The sequence below is a fragment of the Nasonia vitripennis genome (genome assembly GCF_009193385.2).
Source record: "Nasonia vitripennis strain AsymCx chromosome 2 unlocalized genomic scaffold, Nvit_psr_1.1 chr2_random0010, whole genome shotgun sequence".
In the NCBI taxonomy this organism is placed as follows: domain Eukaryota; kingdom Metazoa; phylum Arthropoda; class Insecta; order Hymenoptera; family Pteromalidae; genus Nasonia; species Nasonia vitripennis.
The window spans coordinates 1511579-1536388 of NW_022279617.1; the positions used below are offsets into that span (position 1 = coordinate 1511579).

At 35.6% G+C, this 24810-nt stretch overlaps 2 protein-coding genes across 13 annotated transcripts in view; both read right to left on the bottom strand.

Annotated features, from left to right (window-relative positions):
* The window catches only part of LOC100115042 (SET and MYND domain-containing protein 4), a 656582-nt gene that overhangs the window by 157828 nt on the left and 473944 nt on the right, over positions 1–24810 (bottom strand). For 3 of the 12 annotated variants that reach the window (XR_004226915.2, XM_031925355.2, XM_016986569.3), the window contains exon 1: positions 3241–3614. The exons of 1 other annotated variant lie outside the window; for it this stretch is intronic. The gene's annotated coding sequence lies outside the window, so the exon portion shown is untranslated. Of the gene's footprint in view, positions 1–2665; positions 3057–3240; positions 3620–24810 lie in introns of those variants that run through there. 8 more of the 12 variants (XM_032601622.1, XM_032601624.1, XM_032601620.1 and 5 more) reach the window with 8 other exon arrangements.
* LOC116416534 lies at positions 22394–24567 on the bottom strand. Its single transcript, XM_031925398.2, has 3 exons — positions 23603–24567; positions 23401–23461; positions 22394–23315 (listed from the first exon to the last, which is right to left on the bottom strand). Exons 1-3 carry the CDS (start codon positions 23702–23704, stop codon positions 23092–23094), a joined length of 387 nt encoding a protein of 128 aa, XP_031781258.1. The 5' UTR covers positions 23705–24567; the 3' UTR covers positions 22394–23091.

The following is a 24810-nucleotide window of genomic DNA, read 5'->3' on the forward strand; positions in this document are numbered from 1 at the left end:
CAGCCTATGCGATGGATGTGTCTATATAGGTATTTTCAAAATTTTCAAAACTCAAAATTTGTTTAATTTTCAAAATTTTCAAAATTTTCAAAAATTTCAATATACTATTGTTTTACTTTGAAAAGTCTTCGAATTTCCCATTCCTTTCATATGCATGATAAGTGGTCTATTCGTGCACTTATCATAAAAAGTACGGTTTGCAACAAGGGGGGAGTGGCTTTTTTAGACTCGGGAGATGTTTGGAGCACTCGTGTCCGTCTCAGGCGCCTACGACGCCCTTGACTCCTACTCGTGCTCAAAACATCACCTTCGCTAGAAAAAGCCAATTTCCCCCCCCCCCCCCCTAGTTGCACAATATACTATTCCTGAATTCAGAATCCAAAAATATATATGCATGTCCAATTGTATTAATATTGACGGAGTAGTTCCAGAAATATTACGGTATACATACACACACATACTCTTACACACGCGCGGACACATATCCATATGTAAATTTTCTAAAAACACTTGATTTGAACTTCTAACACACTAAAAAGTATTTTCTAGAAGTTTTGACGAAACTCAAAATTTTACCATTACAAAGCTTACTTCCTGTAGGAGGAAGCAAAAGTGCCCTTCGAAGCCCAAAACTTAAGTAAGTCTGTGGTAGCTGAAATAATGAAAATTGTGATTTTTGGCCTTCGAAGACCTATTGTACCTAACATATGATATATAAAAATATTGTTTGATGATTCTTACAGTATTCCTGAGTTAATATAATTGTTAAATTGATTATTTAAACAATTTAAGGTACTTTAACACAAAAAATCAATATCTCATTTTTTTTTAATTTAAGATGATGAGGTCCTTTTAAGGTGGTTAGGTCCCCTTAAAAAGCGTTTGATAGTACGTGCAAATTTTCAGCAGTGTTTCGCGAGTTCGTTCACAAGTTCATGCAATTTTCCTTAATTTTTAGGTAGAAAATCGTGAAGCTTTTTACCAGGATAATTTTACCAAGAAAATCTGTCATAAAACATTTTAGAAATAATTCAAAAATATTACTAGGAATAATTTATGAAACATTTTTGTAATATTTTATGGGCTAAAACATCGTTAATCCCATATTTCATGGGGTGAGGGTAAAAATTTTGAAAAATAAAAATCAGAAAGTTATAAGAAATTGTAAGCAATAGCAGACAAAGTTAGAAACATTTTCTACCCTCCACGTAGTTGAAACTTGCTAGTCCGATAATGTCATATCGTCGGTCCCTACGAAGAGTAGTACGGTTCAGATTTGCTACGAAGAGTAGTACAGGCCGCGAAGACTAGTTTCAGATCTTTCCCACATGAAAAAATCCAATTGTTTTGGAGATAAACAAATATTTATTTTGGTTAAAATTAATAGTATTACAATATTTTGAAAGTTGCCAAAAACCCTTAGAAAAATTTCTAAATTTAAACAATTTTTATTGAAAACCTTAATTGGAAGAAAAAAATTAATATTAGATCTCATAACAACTTTTTAAATTTCGAAATTTTAAAAAAATTTTTTGGCAACTTTAAAAATATTGCAATTCTATTAGTTTTAATGAAAATAACTATTTGTTTTTCTCCAAAACAATTAGATTATTTCATGTGGGAAAGATCTGTCTTTGCGGCAAATCTGAACCGTAATAGTCTTCGTAGCAAATCTAAACCGTACTACTCTTCGTAGGGACCGACGATATAATCACCAACATATATAATGAAAAGTAGAATCGACTTAGTAACTCATATCAAAAAATCATCTTTATGTCTTTTCAATATATATTTAGGTATATAGATAGCATTATCTTTTAGAGCGCTTTTTTTAACCTCTATCTGTAGGGTACACAAAGTTGCTAACTTGATTCACTATTGCTTACCAAGGGAGCGTTCGAGTCCCTTAAAATAGCGAATTGTTCATGAAGCATTTTAGTATTCCAATCAATGAAATTCATTAATAACTGTTTGATGTTTTGTACGATATTGATTGAAAAAAAAATAAAGAAAGACATATTATAATTATGAAGTAGTTTTTAAACATTAAAAACATAACCTTAATAATGCTATTATAATAAACAAAAGCAAGAACCCTATTTTAAAGGCTCATCGTCTCTGGAAATTATTTTAACACAATTCCAAAAATATTTGAAAATCACATTTTACGTTTCGTATAATTTGGAACAGCTGCAAACACGACAAAGCTACAACGATCAACGGCGAGATCCGAAGTTATCCGTTCGAGATCGATTTGAGCGCTTGCTTAATTATATTATCGATGCAATTTCTAAAAAGAAAAAAAACCGAATTGAACTATTACGAAATAGAAAATATCACGAGTTCAAAAAATGTTATAAGTATTTTATTTTTAAATCTCGAATTTAAAATGTATTTTTTCAATAATATTATTTTCCTAATATTTTCACTTTCAAAGTTTTACCTTTCATTATTAATTATCGCAAATCTTTATCTTTCAAAATGTTTACCCACACCTTTTATATGCTGTATGGGAAATTTTTTAATGTTTACCTACCATGTAAGGTAACTTAACCTCAAATTATTCTTTGTTCCATAAGCTACCTAACATTTGCAAGAAAAAGGATAGCTACAGTAAAAAAGAAATTTATAATTTAAAAAACAATTTAGACAGTTATTTACTAACAGTGAGAGTGTAGGCGCGGATTAACATTTATTACAGCCTTTGCCACTACTCATATCATTACGTTTTTGACTATTCTATAAAGGGTAGTCCGGACGTAACAATGTGTATGAGATTGCTCTATTATTATGAAACATACTTTCGAAGTTATATTGGCCGCTTATGATATTCGTTTCTTATATTATATTATAAGGAACAGACATTTTTACACAAGTATAATATTTTGCACTTAATTTTATACATTTACATAAACACTGATCGTAGTAAAATTACTCACACTCGCGCACGCACACACACACATACGAGCGCGCGTGTGTGTCTGTACACATACACTTTCATTTAACTTCTATTAAAGATTTGAGAATTTCAAGACAAAATAAATTAAATGGTAAAAGCTTAGTAGAAAATAAAGTGTATTGTTCATCATAAAAAAAATGATTCAAGTGAGTTTTATAACAAAAATTTTCTTAATAAGATATTCTCGAAACTCTGACAAATCGCATAACTTCTTGCTATTTTGATCTTAAAAGTTTGATTGTATACTACTTATAATTGTTATTGCTAAACCACTGTCGTACCATCAGTCCACTTTTGCATTAAAGGATATCTGAGACTAATTGTGTCCGAGTGTAACCGCTATACTGATTAATTTATAATTTTCAAGAACACCTAGATCCTAAACAATGATAAACTTTATTAAATCACCAATTCAAGATAAAACTTCTATTTATGATAGGTATTCTTGTAGGTCTTCAAAATATATTTTAAACTAGCATCCCGTTCGTTGATTCACAGTAAAAATCTCTCAAATTCTCTAAAAATTAAGTAAGAAGGAAAGAAAAGAAAGACAAGACAAAAAATAAAAATAGCAGATTTGGTAGCGTGCAAGCACTGACCGAAAAAAGAAAAAGGAGAAGTTTTGGTGCCGCCTACAAAGATTTTATTTTAAACACACACAACCATCCGACTGTAAGGGCCCCCGCACGCTAAAAACTTAACTTCAGGGGAATAGGAAATAAAGAGGAATAAGGGGAAATAAGGTGGAACAAGTTATTTATTCCCCCTTTTCTCGCTTATTTCCAAGCTTGGCGTAACCTAACCTGCAGGAGATTGTTTTTCAAGAAATTAATTGAAATTAAATTAAGTAAATTAAACATTCAAAATATATATGATAAGTAGTTTTAAAATTAATTTAATAACTGATTTCATCAAACAAGTGGATAAATACTACTGCTTTTTATTTATTTATTATTTTTTTTTTAATTGAAAAATATAAACCAATTTAGTTTACAACCAAAGTTTAGAGAAACTGTCCCGCTGTGTATGTACTTTTTGTCAGTATAAGTCCTAATTCATATATAATTAGTATTGATATGTCCGCACAAGTATCTTTTCGCAAAAGCAATCATCACTCGTTTTATGCGGATGTCTGTATAAGTACCCTTGAGTCTGCACAACTCACGTTGCAGTTCCGATTTGGTCAGCATAAGTCACGGTACATAGAAATATATATAATATATAAATATATATGTATATATATATATGGGACATTCTTTGCCAAATCGATCACCCCACCCCACCCCCCCCCCCTGCCCAAAAATGAGAGGTCGGAAAAAATTCCTACCCGGGCTTAAAATTTAGCTGAATACATTTAGTTTCCATTTTAGAGTGGCATATGTGAAGAATTCAGAATGGTGGGCCGGTACAGCTCCAACAGTACACCGATGTCACTACGGAATAGCAGTTACATGTCCTTAAAACTTGCAGGGGCAGAGAAAAAATTAGTAACAAAGCTTATTCGCATGTATTTTTGACCGCTGAACACGAATCTACCGTTAGTTTTTGCCTACGGAGCCACCTTTCGTCCATAACCTCAAAAAAGAGTCCAATAATGCCCTATTACGTGGCTGAAACTCGAAAAAATGGTCAAAAAATTTGGAAAGAGGCTTATTCGCGTGTATTTTTGACCGCTAAATACGAATCCACCGTTAGTTTTCGCCTACGGGGCAACCATAGACATAATAAGTATAGACTGCGGGTCAAATGTACGGAAAGTAGCTCCTGGTGCGAGAGAGAAAGACTGATCGAACGTGAGCATTCTGAGAGACAGCTGACTGCAGACGCACGCGGCCGGTAATTCAAATCGCCGTGTATATAAGAGTATGCAATAGTACATTACGCAACTAGTGCGAGGGGAACACGATTTACGCACGCGTGGTAGTTCGAACTACCACGAGTGCGTAAGTCGTGTTTCCCTCGCACGAGTTGCGTATACTATTTTCCATAACAAGTGCCGCGGAGCTCGACATTATACTAAATTAGTATATTATACAAATTAAATGTACAGTCTGTCTAGGGGACCCCATTCGCATACGCGAACAATTGGACCCCAAAACTCGCGAAGGCCCCACCACAATCTACCCCTCTTCGCGTACAAAAGAAAATTTTTCCGGAAAATCTTCGCGTACAATAAGAAGCTTGCAAGCTCTTCCAAATTCGTACACGCGAAGAATTTTCCGTGAAAAGTTGTACGCGAAAATTTCTACGCGAATAATTGTACGCGAACAATTCCACGCGAACAAAATTTTAGCAGGTTTATATGCATGCATGCATAATGCAATAAATTTGAGGTTAGAATTAGTTTTAAATGAGCTAGCAGAAGGCACTTAAAGCTAGAAAAAGTTGAAATTTTTAAATTGATACATAGTAAATTAAACATAGATTACAAAAAATTATGCATGAAAATATTAAATTTATTTTTGAAATAAATATGTTTATCTTTATAAATAAACAAATATGTATTCTTTATATATATTCTTCATATATATATATATATATATATATATATATATATATATATATATATATATATTTTTATCAGAGTTGTTCTGTTATTCGTGTATATAACAGTGACATCTGCATCATGCTGTAGTTAAGAGTTTGATCAAGTTGATTTACTCGTATAAAGCCTATTCTTCTTCTGTAGCAATAGAAACTTTCCTTCTTATTCTGAGATTGTTCAGCTTTTTATCCAAGTGCTTTGTTTCATTTTAGAGCATTGGCAGCACAACTCTCCTGTACATTTCTATCAAATCTGACTTTTTCAGACTCTCCACGTTTGGTAGCTCTATGTACCTATGTACCTTTGAAATAACACTTCAGCTGAAAGCTGCACAGACCAAATTATGTGATGCCAAATGCGTGATGCCTCAAATTTCATGGTGCATCAAGCGTCTACAGCTCTGTAGAAGTGTAGATACCACCAATAGCACTGATAAGGAATGGCATTAATTAATTGTACTAGATCCTTTACCAGTAGCACATATTTTAAAGGTATAGAAGTGCATAACTTGATGAATTGCATAATGCATAGTATAATTGGCATGATGAATATACGTGGAGATCTTAGAAAATATAAACTAAATAGATTTTCTTTTTACTTTTTGCCTGCTGAATGGCCATGTAACCTGGTATAAGTATTTTTAGTGATTCTCAAGTTACTGGTTGACGCAAATTGTGCACCCAGGGATCAGAAATAAGTTCTTAATTGTTACTGCTTAAAATGATTTCTTCTTAATTTTCATAAAAATTATTTAATATAAATATTATATATATATTTTAAATACATACTTTTATTTTTTCTTTGTCTTCATATTGATAGTGCTTTTAGTGATACCTTTTGGTCGCCCTGAAACTTTCATTGCTGGTGATATTACGTAACTATCATTCAAATTTTCTCTGTCTTCACTATGAATATTTTGTACTTCATACGTCACAGCAGTGGTATTTTCACAAATTTCAACTTCTACATTCGCTCTCCATGCCGACTCTATCATTCTCAATAAATCAAGTCTTTTTTGAAAATGCTGGTTAGTGGATGAACTACCAATATGAACAATATTATTAGCTACTTCTCTCATTATTTTTAATCTCTGATTAAATGTAGTTGGTTTTGGCGAATCTATTTTATATGATGTATAGACAGGTGGCAAATTTAATTGATCTGGTACAACTGGAACTGGTGATTGAAGCACAGGATGCTGCAGTTGATTGTACTCTTTTGTCCACCTAGTCGGACATAAGCTATTCTGATATAGTGGTAGATTAAATTGTTTGCGTACAGCAAATATATGTCTACAAGGTAATTTGCTACTTGTATAATCTGTACATTCACAAACTGTACTAGTGACTTTTAATACTGCATAACCACATCTAATGAGGCAATATTCATATGAATTGTTGACTTCAAAAAACACCATCGGGCTGTGTCGTTTATATTGTAACATAACTAATTGAAAAGCAGTGGGTGTTAATATTTGTTGATAACAATATTCCACAGAACTTTTAGAATATGGTTTTGTAGGTCTCTTAAAAATATCTTGACCTATTTTTTCTTTAATCGTCTGATTTCGACGTTTATAATATCGAAAAACCATCAATGTAATCTTTAAATGTACTAAAATGTTTGATTTCATCTTTGATTCGAGCATTGGTTGACTCTACGGGATTATTCGTGTAATTTCCGTAATTTTTTTGACTCATAGCGTATCTTACCCACTCATCTCTGTTCTTATGCCAGTTTTTATTGTAATAGTCTAGAACACCATTTTCAGGCTCTTTGATGGTCGAGCAGAACTTCTCAAACTTTTTGTATACTGCATCATATTTTTCTACTGAATCACATTTCGTCAGTGTATCTAGATAATTCAAAACTGTATCTCTTTCAATAGGAGTAACTTTCATTTTTGCAGTGGTAATTTTTTTTTTTTTTTTTTTACATGGCATTTGGAACTCGAAAGTTCATCGCCTCATCTACGCAAGCCTTCCACGCTGCCCTATCTTGTGTCAATCCCACCCAAGATGCACCTCTGCGATCGACACCCACCCGTCCTATTTCTACTAGATCCGCTTTTACGTTGTCCTCCCATCTACGTCTAGGTCTACCTAGAGGTCGCGTTACCATCGGCCTGCCCTTCATGACACGCGCTGCCGTACGGTCGTCTCCCATTCTCGCTACGTGCCCTGCCCATCCCAATCTGCGCGATTTTATTATTCTGTTAATATTTGGTGACGCGTACAGATTGTGTAACTCATCATTGTGTAGTCTCCTCCATTCCCCGGTTTCCTCATCTTTCTTCGGCCCGTATATTTTTCGCAAGACTTTATTTTCAAATACCCTAAAACGGTTGTCCGCCTGCTTAGTGAGAGCCCACGTTTCGCACCCGTACAGAACCACCGGCAGTATTATTGTCCTGTATATTTTTATTTTAACGTTTTTAGACAACAGTCTCGACTTAAGTAAATTACTCACGGCGTAGAAGCAAGCATTACCCGAATGGAGTCTCTTATTTATTTCGACATTAATCTCGTTTCTATCATTTATGGTCGTACCCAGATACCTGAATTCGCTAACCTTTCAAAAGTAAAATTCCCAACTCTGAAATCTTCCTCCCCTCTGCAGATGCCTAGCTTATCCACAATCATGTACTTCGTTTTTGATTCACTCACTTCTAACCCTGTATACTCCACCGCTTTTATGAGGATTTTCGCGTTTCTTGCTACCGTTTCCCTACAATCCCCCAGTATATCCAAATCATCTGTGTAGCCTAGTATCTGCGTTGTTCCATTAAGCGTTGCGCCCATCTGGCCAACCTGCATTTTTCTAACGGCATACTCTAACGTTAAGTTGAACAGCACCGTAGAGAGTCCATCCCCTTGTTTTAAACCATCGCGTATCATGAAGGGTTCTGATACATTACCGCATACTTTTCCCGTGCTTCCGTTCAGAGATATTTGAATTAATCTCACGAGTTTTTTCGTTACACCGAGAAGTACTAGAATTTGATACATTTTGCTTCGCTTAATAGAGTCGTGCGCTTTTTTAAAATCTATAAATAGTTGGTGTATGGTTTCGCAAAATTCCCACTTTTTCTCTAACAACTGTCTTATGGTAAACATTTGATCGCTCGTCGATCTGTTGCGCCGAAATCCGCACTGATAATCTCCTACTATATCTTCCGCGAATGGAGTGAGTCTTGCTTGTATTACGTTTGACAGAACTTTGTAGCACGTTGCTAAAAGTGAAATACCCCTATAGTTATTGCAGTCTGTCTTATCCCCCTTTTTAAGAATCGGTATAATGATAGATTCCTTCCAATTTTCGGGTATTGTTTCATTTTTCCAGATGGCACATACTAGTTTATAGATTTTGAAAGTGAGCTCGACGCCCCCATATTTGAGTAACTCAGCTGGTATAGAGTCATTTCCCGCGGCTTTGTTGTTTTTTAGTTTTTTAATCGCGGCCTCTACTTCTTGGTAGCTCGGTTCCTCCACGTGGGATTCAGCAGTGTGAATTTCGTCCCCTAATTCTTCGCTATTTTCGTGCACGTTTAATAATTTATCGAAATAATTTTTCCACAGCGACAGTAATTCGTTGTCATTTGTTACGAGGTCCCCGTTTTCATCCTTCATCAATTGCGCTCTACTCCTAAAACCCTTTCTGATGGCGTTAATCCCTCTGTACATTTCGCGGGGGTTATTTTCCTTACTGTTAGTTTCTATTCTCCTAATAAGATTCTTTTGATACTCGCGCTTCTTATTTCTGTAGATCGCGCTCGTCCGTTTCCTTACGTTAGAATACTCTTCTACGGTCCTATCGCTTCTATTTTGTAAGCTATCTAATTTAGCCTTTTTGCGCCTTTCAAACCAGAGTTCGCACTCTTCGTCAAACCATGGTTTGCTCTTTGGCTTTTTCTTTTTACCCAGTACTTTGTTCGCAGCCTCTTTTACCATTTTTTCGATGTCCCCCCATAAGCTATTCGGTTCGTCATTCCCCTCCGGCGATGTGTTTGCTTCTTCAAGTGCCTGAAACCTGTTATTAATTTCTATCTGGTACCTAATTCGCTCTGTTCTATCTCGTAGTTTCTCAATATCGAAGCTTTCTACCTTGTTTGCTCGCTTACTATTTTGATTCGCTACTAGTCTAGCTCTTAATTTGGCTACTACTAGGAAGTGGTCCGAGTCGCTATCTGCCCCTCTGTAAGCCCTTACGTCAAGAACATTAGTATGACGTCTTTTTTCAATGAGGAAATGATCAATTTGGTTCTGTGTGGCCCCGTCCGGAGATGTCCACGTTGCCTTGTGTATGTTCTTGTGCTTAAAACATGTAGTTTTGATTATAAGATCTTTTGCCGCCGCGAAATTTATGACCCTAATACCGTTATCATTGCTGGCTTCGTGCAGGCTTTCCTTACCTATAGTAGGCCTAAACATTTCCTCCCTACCTATTTTAGCATTGAAATCGCCTAATACTATTCTTGTGTCGTAAGACGCGAACTGGTCGATTACCTGCTCTAAAGTTTCGTAATAGAGATCCTTAGCTTCTTCTTCTTTGTCCTCCGTAGGACAGTGTACATTAATAAATACATATCTATACCATTCACCTTCGATAATGATGTACGAGAGCCTATCATTGATGGATTTGAAACTTTTAACCGAATGTATGATGCTTTTGCTTACGAGAAATCCGGTGCCTAGAGATCCCCCACTCCCGGCCCCATACAGGTACGTGAAGTTACCCGATGCTAGTACTCCGCCATCTGGCCACCGCGATTCCTGTATTGCTACCAAATCTAGATTATACCTATCAGCTTCCTTTACGAGTTCTTTAAACGCACCTGCTCTGTATAGACTGCGAACATTCCAAGTTCCGACCCTTAAGTCCCTTTTGGTTCGGATTTGATTTTTTTGAGCCATGACGTTATGTTAAACCCGCGCGCTTCGGATCCTGTTCCGATCGCAGGTGAGTCCACCGTTCTAGAGGTGATAACCCCCATACCTCTCTAGAACTAACAAGGAAAGGTACCCAACCCGAACTCACCGATTTTGATGATTTTCATATATGTTGTAGAACATAAAAAAATAAGAGACACGTATTTTTTTTTATCGGCTAACTTTCACTTTTAAGGGGTAAAAACCTCCCCTAAAGTTAACCCCCAAAAAGCGTTTTTTTTTAAATATCTCGACTTAAAATTAATATTTTTCAATGAAACAAATTGGAGGTTATTTCTTACAAAAAGAGCAAGTATTTCATGGTGATTTGAAGAGTAAGAGTAGCATCCCCTATTTTTTAGGGGTTGAAAACATATATTTTTTGGCATAATTTTATAATAAAAATGTTTAAACCGACTAAAAAAAATTGGAAAAAATGTTTAAACATCCTTAATAACAAAATTTAGTTGACGTCTTTCGGTGTTTTCATAAATATTACCCCTAAGGGGGTAAACCACCCCTAACACAAAATAACTGTAAATATGTAATTCAATACATAATATTTCGTAGAAAGTTTGTATATAGAGGTTTTCGAGGTCGCTGATTACAAATATATCAGATTTTGAAAATTCAAAATGGCGGATCCAATATGACGGACGGAAATATCGAAAAAAAATTTTATATAATAAAAAAGTTTTAAACGACTAAAAAATTTGGAAAAAATTTGTAAACATCTATAATAAACAAATTAAGTTTTTCGGTTTTTTCATAGATACTTCCCCTTAGGGGGGTAAACCACCCCTAACACAAAATAACTATAAGTATACTTCAATCCATAATATTTTGTAGAAGGTTTGTATATAAGGGTTTTCGAGATCGCTCTTTGCAAATCTGATATCAGATTTTGAAAATTCAAAATGGCGGAACCAATGTGGTGGACGAAAATGTCGAAAAAAAATTTTAACTTTCAAAAAAACTTGTTTACAAATGTGTGATCTTTGTAGCCTGTACATGTGAACTAAAGAGCCTTAAACCCTAAACCCCTAAAGAACAATTAGGCTAAATGGTTGTGCTTTTTAACCAAACCACCTCAAATTCCTAAATTCCTAAAACAAGAAAATTCTGTGTGTGAAGCAGTTTTATAATTTCCGTAGAAATTGTTATCAGAATGTTATTGAAATTCCTTTATTGTAAATTCAACTTATAATGTATTTTTGTTTATAATATTAGAGTATAATAATAATCTACAATCTTTTATCTTTTGCCATAGTGCATTTTTTGTATTGAGCATAAAATATATTATTTTACGATGTTTTTACAATAATGGTAGTCCTCATAAAAGTGTTTAAAGCACAATGCTTTTTTGCACCAACCACATCGTACAATTGCAATGTTTGTGCACCCTTCTATTTCACAATGTGTTGCACAAGACTTTCCAAAACTGAAATCTATAGGATTATCAAATTTATCTGGTTTTTCATTGACGTAACCGCTTTTATACCAGGAATATTTAAACAAATCTATATATCTCGGTGAAGACAGTTGGTTGTGAACCAATGATTGAAGTTTAATTATATTATTTCTCACATGTAAATTCATATCATGATATTATTCCAAATACGGAATCCATAGACATCAAGTGGTTGTATTTTTCCTGGGTTCCAGTTGGAATTTTTTTATGTTAATAATTTTATTTTATGGCATTGTTTCTTCTATAACTTTGTCACAATGACCACTCCAAGAATCAAGTAATAGTATTGAGTGATGGCCTACATAGGGATAAAATATTTTTTCCAACCAGATTTTGAAGTGATCTGCAATTAAACGACTTACTAATTAACTGATTAACGATATTACAATGTAAAAATTGTTATCAGTTCCCTTACTTGTTGTTAATTTTCCAGATTTGGATGCTTCCACGTACACGTTTTCTGGTCTAAATATGTTTTGTTCTACAATAGGGCCAAACTTGCCACTTGGTTCCTTTAAAACAAGAAATAGCGGTGACAACAGTTGTCCAGTAGCTGATATTAGTGGCTGTATAGTATAACTATGCGTTGTTGCTGAAATTGACTGTACCAGACATTGCACTTGTTTTTCTCCTTCTACTGCTAATGTTCTTCCAGAATGCATTTCTAGCTGAAATCCGCTCTGATCTGTATTATACAAATTTTCGAGTCCAATCCTTGGTATACACGATTTAACGTCATCGATAAATGCTTCAGCTTTAGCCGTAAGTTCTGCACTACTTTCTAGTGTTTTTCTTGTTATGAACTTATTTATTTTCCTAGAAACTATTCGGTGTGCTTGCTTAAATTTGAGTAACCAATGTTTAGAAGCTTTGAATCTAATATCATCAAAACCAATTTCTTTTTTAGCTTGTAAGGCCCATCAAATTATATGTTCATCATGGATAATTGAACCACTGTCGAGAGCTGCTTGAAAATTATCCAGGGTATACTGACAAATTTGTGCTACTTTTTCTCTATACGTGCCACCTTTATTAATTGAATGAGCCCAACGACGTAGCTGACTAATAGATGATACTTTTTTGAATCTGTTTTTCACTGTTTTGAGACTTAAATTTTGCTTCGTTTTGCTACTTCTCCAAAATTCGACAGCTCTTTTTTTGTATTCAAAATCTAGTTCTTCATTATCTGCTGTACATTGATTTGTTGGTGCTATATCCGGATCAGGAAAATGATGTTGCACTTCATCTTCAATTATTTCCACATTATGGTCTTTATACTCTTCTTGAAAATCCAAAGAGTCATCAGTAATCATTTCTACATCGTTGAAATCATGTGTTGCATCTATTAAAATTTCTTTTATTTTTTCGGCCAACTCTGTTTCGTGATAATTCGTGACACTATCTGGTATGTTTAACGCTTGAAAGTATGCTAATAATAAGTTTAGAACGTTTAACGGATTAATTTTCATTTTTCAATCTAAAATGAAAACAAGCGGTAAAATTTATACAAGCTGTGTTTTTGCATGTAAGGCACGACTGCTACATTTCTACCAGAATAAAACGAGTGAATGTAAATTGAATCAAATCATTAATTTATGCATTGGAGAAGAATTCTCGTTCCACTTTGTGATGTTCGGAAAACTCTATTTTTGGTTTTATTCAACTTTTATTCACTTTGAAATTGAATAATGTAAATCTATATAAAATCACTAAAGAAAATTTTCTACAACTGTATGATACCACTGACAAACAAAAAAACGTACTATTCGTACTTTCCGGCATCGAACTAGAATACCCACAAAACTCACTCACTGCCTAAAAAATAACACAGGCAGCTGAGGTAAACACTCGATGAAAACAATCTAAAAAAAGAACATACTGATTCGCACATATTGTCAACAACTTTTATGAGTGAAAGACATTTATCTGTGGAATTATCATTGAATGTACGATAACATTCATTAAACTAATGAATGCATGTAAAATTCCCTTTCAATAACAACGTGTTCTTTAATTGCAAATGAAGTTCGAGTATTAATATTCTTTTATGTATTTTTACCAATAACAAAAATTATCATAGTAATATAATAATAATAAGAAGAAGAAGAAGAATAAGCATAATTGCAATAGCAATAATAACAGTAATACTGATAATAGCAATGATAATGAAAAATAATAATAATAATTAGAATAATATTTATTATTAAATTTAGATTTTTTGATAAATTCATTAAATCGTATCAAATAGTATTATTATGGAATTCCAGACTGTAAATATTTTACTATAGATACAATAATCATTACTTCGAGAATTCATCTAAAAAACGTTTGGCTTACGAAATAATTGTAACAATGAAAAACTCCCAAGTTTGACAACATTAAATTTTATTACAAAACGCAAAAGAGTTTGATAAACTAATTTTATTAACCTATGTTTTTTCATTTGCAAAAAAGTGTGGACTTTTTGAATTTATAAAATTATATAATTATGCAATTTATGAAATACTTTATAATTTATGAAATTACTTTTGAAATTATGCTAATTTATAAAAGCAGAAAAATAAATAATCTTTGATTGAAACATAAAACGAGACGTTATTTGTTACATACAAAATGATGGAATAAAATATCGGTAATATGTCTATACTCGTGTCTACGGTAAAGCATAGGCCTTCGGCTTGTCTGGAGGTTAGGGGTTTGGAGTCGTTTGGTTAAAATGCACAACCATTTAGCCTATTTGTTCTTTAGGGGTTTAGGGTTTAAGGCTCTTTAGTTCACATGTACAGGCTACAAAGATCACACATTTGTAAACAAGTTTTTTTGAAAGTTAAAATTTTTTTTCGATATTTCCGTCCGCCATATTGGATCCGCCATTTTGAATTTTCAAAATCTGATATATTTGTAATCAGCGACCTCGAAAACCTCTATATACAAACTTTCTACGAAATATTATGTATTGAATTACATATTTACAGTTATTTTGTGTTAGGGGTGGTTTACCCCCTTAGGGGTAATATTTATGAAAACACCGAAAGACGTCAACTAAATTTTGTTATTAAGGATGTTTAAACATTTTTTCCAATTTTTTTTAGTCGGTTTAAACATTTTTATTATAAAATTATGCCAAAAAATATATGTTTTCAACCCCTAAAAAATAGGGGATGCTACTCTTACTCTTCAAATCACCATGAAATACTTGCTCTTTTTGTAAGAAATAACCTCCAATTTGTTTCATTGAAAAATATTAATTTTAAGTCGAGATATTTAAAAAAAACGCTTTTTGGGGATTAACTTTAGGGGAGGTTTTTACCCCTTAAAAGTGAAAATTAGCCGATAAAAAAAAATACGTGTCTCTTATTTTTTTATGTTCTACAACATATATGAAAATCATCAAAATCGGTGAGTTCGGGTTGGGTACCTTTCCTTGTAAGTATGAGAGCTTTCCGACTTTGACGAGGACAGTGTCAATTCGTCGTCAGACACACTACGGTTTCATTCTCGCATCCTAACGCCCCCCTGCAAGGCAGCGCGCCTTTGCTGGCATCGTTACCGCGTAAGACCAAGTGACGAATCATTCTACACATCCCCTTTCGGGGCAGTTGTCATCGCTCCCGCATCCTCCTCGGCAGCAGGATTTTGGCCCATTTTTGTAATGTGTGATGAAAGAGATAGATTGAGAGATAAGAGATAATGTGAAGTGTTTTTCTTGTCGTGGTGCTTGCGTAGTGTTTCTAGATGAATGCGTTCGACAGTGTGGGCTCATCACACCCACGCCTGTTCCTATCGGCTGTCCGCGGCTGCTTATTCAATTTATTCGCAGCTAACCTCTTTCTCAGGGGCTGTTCCTCTATCCGCAACCTAAGGACGCGCTGTGTAGTGGTGATAGGCACCCACCCGTCCGATCTGGATGACAGCGCCCAAGACCCGCTTAGGGTAGCGGCATTGTAACAGTTTGCAGTGGTAATAGTTCTTGAAAAAGTTTTCAACACGTGGAAAGTACAAATATATAAATCTACGTGTGGAAAAATGTCTTTTATCACAGATCTTTCACATAAATCCTTATCTGTCATGAAAGCTTCAATTTTCTTGCTAGCTTCTTCGTTCTCTTTTCGGAAGTGATTTAACATCACGCGCAAAGTACAAGCAGCTTCATTAACTAATAACGCAACACCAACTATATGGGTGTGACTGCTGGAATCTCTGACAGCTACTATTATAGTTACCAATTTTCTTTTCAGTAAACTATGAGTACCATCCATAAAAACGATTTCTGGCCATCCCAATAAAGCTTTTCTCATTTCTGCCGTTGAAAAATATAGTCCTAGTTTTTTGTACTTTTCCATTGCTTAAAACTTCTTCATAAAAAACTGATACATTTGCATCTGTAAATAAGAAATTTTGTGTTATAGGATAAAAGAATGGATCTATTAGAATTTAATTTTGCAAATTATGTAACATAATGTAGTAAATAAATATTATTCGAATATTTGTAAAATAATAAATAATGAAACATAAAACTTACGGTAAGTCATTTTTAACAGTTTCACAGCTTCATTTAAATTGTCATCAGATTCAGATTTTAACTTCTGGGTTATATTTTGTACATCTTTAGCATTCATGTGAATGTTTCTCGTATTTAAAATCTCATCTCGAATACGAGTTTTAGGGCAATCCATTTTAAGTAACTTAGTTACTAATTCTTTATTTTCAACTTCTTTAAGCTTTCTATTATCGGGCAGGTGTACATAGAATTGCTGTAATAAAAAATAATTTATTAATGCCAATGTACTGATAATGGAAATATAAAAAATGGTAAGTAAAAAGTTTGAACCTCTGAACCATCATGTCCATTGTGTTTCAATTGTAAATCTCTAATAATAAGTTTTTGATTATCATTCGTCAATGTTATGTACAGAAAAGCGTCACAATCTAACTTGAAAGTTCTGATAAAGTTACATCATGTATAACATATAATAGTTTATTATTATAATCATAGATTTGAAAATCATAACAAGTCAATATAAAAATAAATACCTAGTTTCTCTGATATCCTTACTTCTACTTTTGTGCTTCATTGGACCGTATTTGCACTTTAGCCTTATCCATTTATATTTACAACTATTGTTGCTTCCAGGCACCGGACTGTTTTCTAACGTGCAACAATTAAAAGTTGTAAATTTTTGTTGTGTGCATTTCTCAAATAAAGCCAGTTTGGCAGACAGATCTTCCCAAGAAGAAAATTCATTATTTATTCTTATTTTCGATTCTGACATTTCGTAAATTTCTTTTTTTTCTTGAGTATGTAGACTTATTTGAAAGATAGCGAAAAGAAACCAACTTTACACTTGATTATATGTAAATTCTTTCATCCTTGAATTGAGTCGTATCTTTTGCTCTAAAAATTCACCATCAGAAGCCAGAGCCAAAAGTTTTAAAAATCTATTATGCAAGAAACTCACCACCAGGTTATGTTATAAATTGAAATTTTTCTTGGCTAAATAACGGATTTGCAGGTGTTTTCCTTATCTGAAAACGCAATAAGTATTGAGATAAACATTGACATTACCGTCGGAGCTTTCACTGCAAAAACATTTTTTGTAAAATTACTATTATGAGCATAGTAAATGAATCAGATCTATGCTCAGCACAGTTAAATCACTAGACTAGTAACAATTTTACAACTGTAGTAGTAAAATCGCAAACAGTCTAGTAATTTTACGACGACTCTATTTTCTTCTTTAGAGGTTACCAGCGCGGTAGTAAAATTAATATCGTAAAGGCGAAATCGCAATTAAAATAGCAAATTTACCACATTTTCAAAATTTTTATGTATAAAAATAAAAAATCAAGTAACTAATTAATTTATTCGGAGAATAATATAATAATAATATACAGGGATAATTTATTTGAACATTTATTTGTATTATTCTTGTTGAAATCTAGTGTGTATTTTCGCGTTTTCGATAGGCTAAGTCCTACACATATTCAGACTAGTATAGCGTCCTCCGATGAGACCCGACAATAAGAGTGGGGATGACACGACATCGCGCGCTCCTAGCGGCGTTTCGAACTCCGATCTGTAAGGACCATATTCAGTCGAACTCCCGAGCGAGTAGCACCTCTCGAATAAAGCCTTTTTGTATTTCAATAAGTGTCTTGCATCTTTACTTCGCGTTATCCTCCCGCATACCCTCAACAGGTTATGGGCCCAGCCACGCAGCGGCTCGAGGAAGGAAGTTTCTTTACGCGAAGTGTTCAGTGAGAGTGCTGAAAAACTTTTTGGACATACGTTTGTTCAAGCAACGTACTCCTCGCTCGTTTCTTTTGGTTTGACAAGTTCACGTTATCTTGGCAAATCAACGACAATGTCGGACATCAGCTCCCAGGATTTGCGAAACGTGACGAAGTTTAACGGACAAAATTTCCAATTGTGGAAATTTCAAATGAGAGTAATTTTCGTGTCTCAAGGCCTTATCAAGATTGTTGAGGGCGCCGAAGTTAAACCTGAAGACACCGAGGCAAACGCCGCTGCAAGGGCGGACTGGATCAAACGAGACGCGAAGGCAATGTTCATATTGTCCTCATCGATGGATTACAGTCAACTCGACTATTTGATTACGTGCACGTCTGCCAATTCCATGTGGGAAAAACTTTCGAGCATCCACGAACAAAGAAGCGCTGCAAACAAGCTCTCTTTGACGACGAGGTTCCACGAATACAAAATGACGCCAAGCGACTCAGCGGCCCAGCACATGGCGAAAGTGGAGAACCTCGCGAATCAGCTCAAGGATGTCGGGGAGACGATTTCTGATGTCATGATAATGGCAAAAATCATCGGGACCCTGCCGTCGAAGTACAGCCCGTTCATCTCAGCATGGGACAGCGTTCCAGAGGCAGATCAAACCCTGACGAAGCTACGTGAGAGAATTCTACGCGAGGAATCCCGGCTCTAAAACGTGGACGACGTGACCAGCGCGCTCGCGACCACCAGCTTCTCTAAGAACAAGGGCAAGAAAGATTCTTCATCTAACAACGGTAATCAAACGAAAAGTAAGAAAGATATTATATGTTACTTTTGTAAAAAGAGCGGTCACATCGTAAAGAATTGTAACGAGCGTAAAAATAAGAAAAAAAAAGGCAATGCGCCTGACGACTGTAAGAATCCCCCCAAGGACGGGCAAGATTCCACAAACTTTAGCACGTTAGTCGCCTCGTCGAATCGCGAAATCCGTGGAACAGACCGAAAACAAATTTTGTGCTCGAGTCGCGACGAGAGTTGGTTCCGAGAAACGAGCGACGACCAGCTCTGGATTCTCGATAGTGGCGCCTCACGCCACTACTCGTGCCGACGCGAGTGGTTTTCAGAATTCACGCCTATGCGAGACGAGTACGTTTTGCTCGGTGACGATACGCGTGTAAAGGTCGAAGGGCGTGGGAAGGTTGAGATTCTACGATTAGTAAACGGTCAGTGGCTGGAAGGCGAAATAAATAATGTTTTATACGCTCCGTCTCTTAAGAAAAACTTGTTGTCAGCCGGAGTATGTACCGCGCTGAACTATGCTGTAGTTCTCGCCGGCGATCAAGCGTGCGTTTATTCTAAGAACAACAAGCTCATCGTACAAGGCCTGAAACAGCGTAACAATCTGACAACGATGTTCATAAAATCGAAGTGCGCCGAGGTAAACCGCGTATGTATAGCTTCAACCAAATTGTGGCACGAGCGTCTCGGCCACGTTAGCACTAGCACGATCGAAAAAATGGTCAAATGCGAAGCGGTCTCGGGCATATCGCTCGATAAAGAGAACGATTTTTTTTGCGATGACTGTCCATCCGGAAAACAGTTTAAACTACCATTTAAAACGCACGAGAAAAGCGCGAAGGTGAATCCCGTCGACGTAGTCCACACCGACTTATGCGGGCCTATGCAGACAACATCGGTCAGTGGTGCTAGATTTTTCGTGTTATTTAAAGACGAATCATCGGGGTTTCGAAGTGTTGATTTTCTGAAGCATAAAAGCGACACGTATGACGCTTTGAAAAATCATATGCTGCACGTCAAAAATCATTTCGGTAAGGACGTAAAAATAGTTCGCGCGGACAACGGTACTGAATACACAGACAAGCGTGTCAAGGATTTCCTGTCATCCCAAGGCATTAAGATTTTGTTCTCGGCTCCTTACACGCCGGAGCAAAACGGACGAGCCGAACGCGAGATGCGTACCATCGTAGAGTGCGCTCGGACGATGTTATTAGCGCGGGGCTTGCCGCGTCGCCTTTGGGCCGAAGCGGTTAATACCGCCGTGTATACACTCAATCGAACGATCGGGGCAATGTCACCGACGAAAACTCCGTACGAGTTATGGTTTAACAAGAAGCCGGATCTGTCGCACATGCGGATTTTTGGGAGCGATGCATATGTATTAGTCCCAGACGTTTCGCGAAAGAAATGGGATGCAAAATCCGTTCGATTAACCCTTGTTGGATACGAAAACGATTCGCAGAACTACAGGTTGTTCGACTCGAACACAGGCAGGATTACTGTTTCGAGAAACGTGCTTTTTAATGAAAACTCGTGGAAAAACGCGGCAGATGGAGCGACTTCAATCCCGATTTGGGACGACACACTAAATTATGACAATGTTCAAGAACAAGATGAACGCGTAATAGACGGCGGCGATGAGCGCGTAGCGGACGATGACAACGGGCGCGAGATCGGCGAGAATGCTGAGCCAGCTGTAAAAGTGCGGGGCAGACGACACAACGAGTGCGGAGCAAACGCCGAGGCAGCTCGCGACGATCAGCCTCAAGTCGAACGAGTTCGATATGATCTGCGACCTCGCGAAAACATTCGATCGCCGAACCGCCTAATTTGTCAAGTCGCTTACGATAAACTCTACGAAACACCTGAAAATTACAGAGACGCGTTGAACTGTGAAGATGCTCCATTTTGGGAAAAAGCTATAAAAGAGGAGCTTGACGCCCACGCGAAAAATAAAACTTGGAAAATTGTAAAGAAACCGGAAGGGAAGAAGCTTGTTGGTCACAAGTGGGTTTTTAGGATTAAATCTACGAAAGAAACTGACCAGTGTCGCTATAAGGCATGACTGTGCGCGCAGGGTTTCACGCAGGAGGCCGGTGTGGACTATAGCGAAACATTTTCTCCCGTGGTTCGTTACGAGTCCGTGCGAATATTGTTATCGATAGCTGCAGAAGAGAAGCTTTGTTCTCTACATTTCGATGTAAGCACTGCGTACTTGAACAGCAAATTAAATGAAGATTTGTACATGCGAGTCCCCGACGGACTAAATGTAGACTGCAAGAAATTTGCGCTAAAACTTGAGAAAGCAATATACGGTTTAAAACAGGCCGGTCGATGCTGGAATGAAAGATTCGATACTTTCATTAAAAGCCTGGATTTCGTGCAAAGCAGTGCTGACAAATGCGTATACACGGGACTATTTAAGCGTTGTAAAGTGTATCTGGCATTGTATGTAGACGACGGGCTTTTGTTATGTCGCGATCAGAATGTACTCAACGAATTAGTTGGCGTTTTGATGGAAGAATTCGACATCACCGTAACAAACCTGAATTTCTTCGTCGGCATGGAGATTTCACAGCACGATGATTGTATTTTTATCAGCCAAGAGGCTTATATTAATAAGATTTTAAAACGGTTTGAAATGTTAGACGCTAATGAGGTTAAAACACCCGCTGACCCTAGTGAGAAATTGACGTATCCGATCGTCAAAGATGGACTGAAAGTCCCTTATCGCGAGTTAGTTGGGTCATTGTTATATCTATCAGTGATCTCACGACCTGATATCACGTATGCGGTCGGTGTGGTCAGCAGGTATCTCGACAATTATGATGAATCGCATTGGCGCGCAGCTAAACGTATCTTGCGATACTTAAAAGGGACGCGTTCCCTCGGATTATTATTTTGTAATAATCGCGCGAATAGTGGACTGGTCGGATATTCCGATGCGGACTATGCCGGAGATATTGCAACTCGTCGATCAACAAGCGGATATGTATTCCTGCTGAACGGAAATTGTGTAGTCTGGTCGTCCAGAAGACAAAGTACTGTAAGCCTCAGCACCACCGAGGCAGAGTTTATTGCGGCCAGCGAGGCAACGAAAGAGGCTATTTGGCTTCGTAAACTATTATACGACATCGGACGCCAATGTGTTGGACCAACGATTTTATTGGTGGATAATCAGAGCGCGATTAAACTGACCCGAAACCCGGAGTTTCATCGCAGATCCAAACACATAGACGCCCGTTATCAATTCATTTGCGAGAAACAGCGTGATGGTTTGATTGATATGTTAATACGAACGAGCAGTGTGCAGACGTGTTCACGAAGGCTCTTAGTTTTAAAAAATTCAACTCAATGTGTTCTACGATTAATGTAACCAGTTTGTAATATTCAGTTTATTATATTCTTATAATTTATCTGTGGTTTTCAATATTGTACTCAATCGAAAGTTCTATGTAAGAAAAGGAGAGACATCAAAAACACTCAAATAGTGGGGGTGTTGAAATCTAGTGTGTATTTTCGCGTTTTCGATAGGCTAAGTCCTACACATATTCAGACTAGTATAGCGTCCTCCGATGAGACCCGACAATAAGAGTGGGGATGACACGACATCGCGCGCTCCTAGCGGCGTTTCGAACTCCGATCTGTAAGGACCATATTCAGTCGAACTCCCGAGCGAGTAGCACCTCTCGAATAAAGCCTTTTTGTATTTCAATAAGTGTCTTGCATCTTTACTTCGCGTTATCCTCCCGCATACCCTCAACAATTCTTGCAGTAATAAAAACAATATTGTTCTTAACAGAATCTTTACATTAATATTTAAATATATAAGTGTAATGACACATAACATTACATTAAGAAAGTGAATAAGTTATTAATAATATTAAGATCACATCTCTTTACTTAACCTAACACTTTTTGAACGAGGAAATTTTTTAAATTTTTATATTCTGATTAACATTTCGCACAACAAAATTGCATCATGCAAATTAAGTTACTGAGATCATTTTTTAACAAATTTAGAAACACTTATTAAATAATTTGTATTTTAAACTTTAAATCTACATTTGTAAATTAGGGATGCTTCATTGCTCCAATGAAAAATTTTCCAATTTTCTAAAAAACGCATTGACCTTTTCTGTAATTTTTTTAGATTTGCTTCTGGTTTTGTCGTCTATAACCTTCATGCATCTGAAGGAATTCTAGAAAGCAGCTAACCGCTGGTGGCCATAATCGGTTAAAAACTAAATACGATGCAAGTAGTATAAATACGATATTTATAAAACTGTCTATTTCAGTGACACGTATACGATCCATGAAAAGAAAATATTTCTCTTCATCCTCTGCATCATTATCATTTTCTCCAGCTTTTTCTAAAATGTTTTAATAAATTTTGTAAGTCATACAAGCCAATAATTAACATACACATGCATTGATGCATACATTATATATAGATACCTGTCATGACAATTGTAGGATATGCTTCACTGAGTTTTATAGATTCAATATCTGTGCTTGCCTATAGAATATATTTATATATATATATATATATATATATATATATATATATATATATATATATATATATATATATATATAATTAATTAATAAATTGTAATTTATTAAATAAAATTAACTTTAAAAGAATAAAATTTCTTACAGGTGATGTTAATAATAAGCTCTGAAATTTTTCATTAAAATGCTGAAAAATAACTGAAATTGCACCTAAGTTTTTCTGATTATCTGTTTGAAGTTCGTCCATATCTACAAATTGCTTGAAATGCCCATACTGAAGAAGAATTGGTATACTCTGTGCGTCAATAATCCTTTTTCGTGGAAATGACTCTTTTATTCGACTGCAAACGCAAATAAGTTATGCACGATCTCCCGTTCTCCCGTTGAAGTAAAACGGTTATAAATTTTCAAAATGGCGACGATGGCGTCCCATGCGTAAGTAGTTGTAAATTCACTATATCATATCTAATTTTACAAGACTGGTTGTAATTTCACAAAATTCCACACTCACAACGAAACTTTGACCAGTTGTAAAATTACTACCGTCATGCTAGTAAACGAATACGACCTATGCTGGAGATAGCTATTTTACTACCAGGTAGTAAAATTGCTAGGGAAATATTTTAATTTACTAGATTTTGTATTTTTACAATTTTGAGAGTAGTGAAATTGTCTTACTCAAGATCAAAAAGTGGTTGTAATTTTACTACCACGTTGTATTTTTATAAAGCATTTTTTACAGTGTTGTTTTGAGAGTAAAGAAAAATGCACTTACTTCAAACAAGGGTAAAAACTTGTGAACTATAAAGTGTCTGTCAGGGGCCATATCCTCTAGCTTATATGTGGAATATAACTTTGTGGTTATGGAAGACATGACTTGTCGGTGTGGATCTTTGTCGATCACATGTTTTATGGTAGACGATAGACGGAACGCGACCCGTGACAGTCATGACTGTCACATCGCGCGCCAATTATGAAAATGGACTCGACTATAGGCGGAAAAGAAAGAATAATTGAATTATTTTATTTCCTTTTAATAAAATTGACGATGAAACGTTTTAAAAATGTAATTATGAATAGTTATGTTATTAAATAAAAAGAAATATGGATACCTTAGCTCATAATAGTATTTGTAAATTTATTGTATTCCCAGCCGCAATGAAAAAAGTTTAATATAAAGTTTAAGAGCTTTAACAACCTTATACATTATTATTAAATTACATTAATATTGATATATTTATTTTGATTTTACTGTCATCAAGGATAGTACTTGTTTTTACCTCCGTAGATGCGTAATATGCTATTATAGAAATTTAAATAAAAAAGGTTTTCATAATAAATAATACTTAATAT

Coding starts and splice junctions, on each gene's coding strand:
- LOC116416534 (XM_031925398.2), bottom strand. CDS start 23,704: ATGGACGAACTTCAAACAGATAATCAGAAAAACTTAGGTGCAATTTCA. Junction 23,462..23,602: donor GCTTATTATTAACATCACCT/GTAAGAAATTTT, acceptor TATATTCTATAG/GCAAGCACAGATATTGAATC. Junction 23,316..23,400: donor TCCTACAATTGTCATGACAG/GTATCTATATAT, acceptor AAAACATTTTAG/AAAAAGCTGGAGAAAATGAT.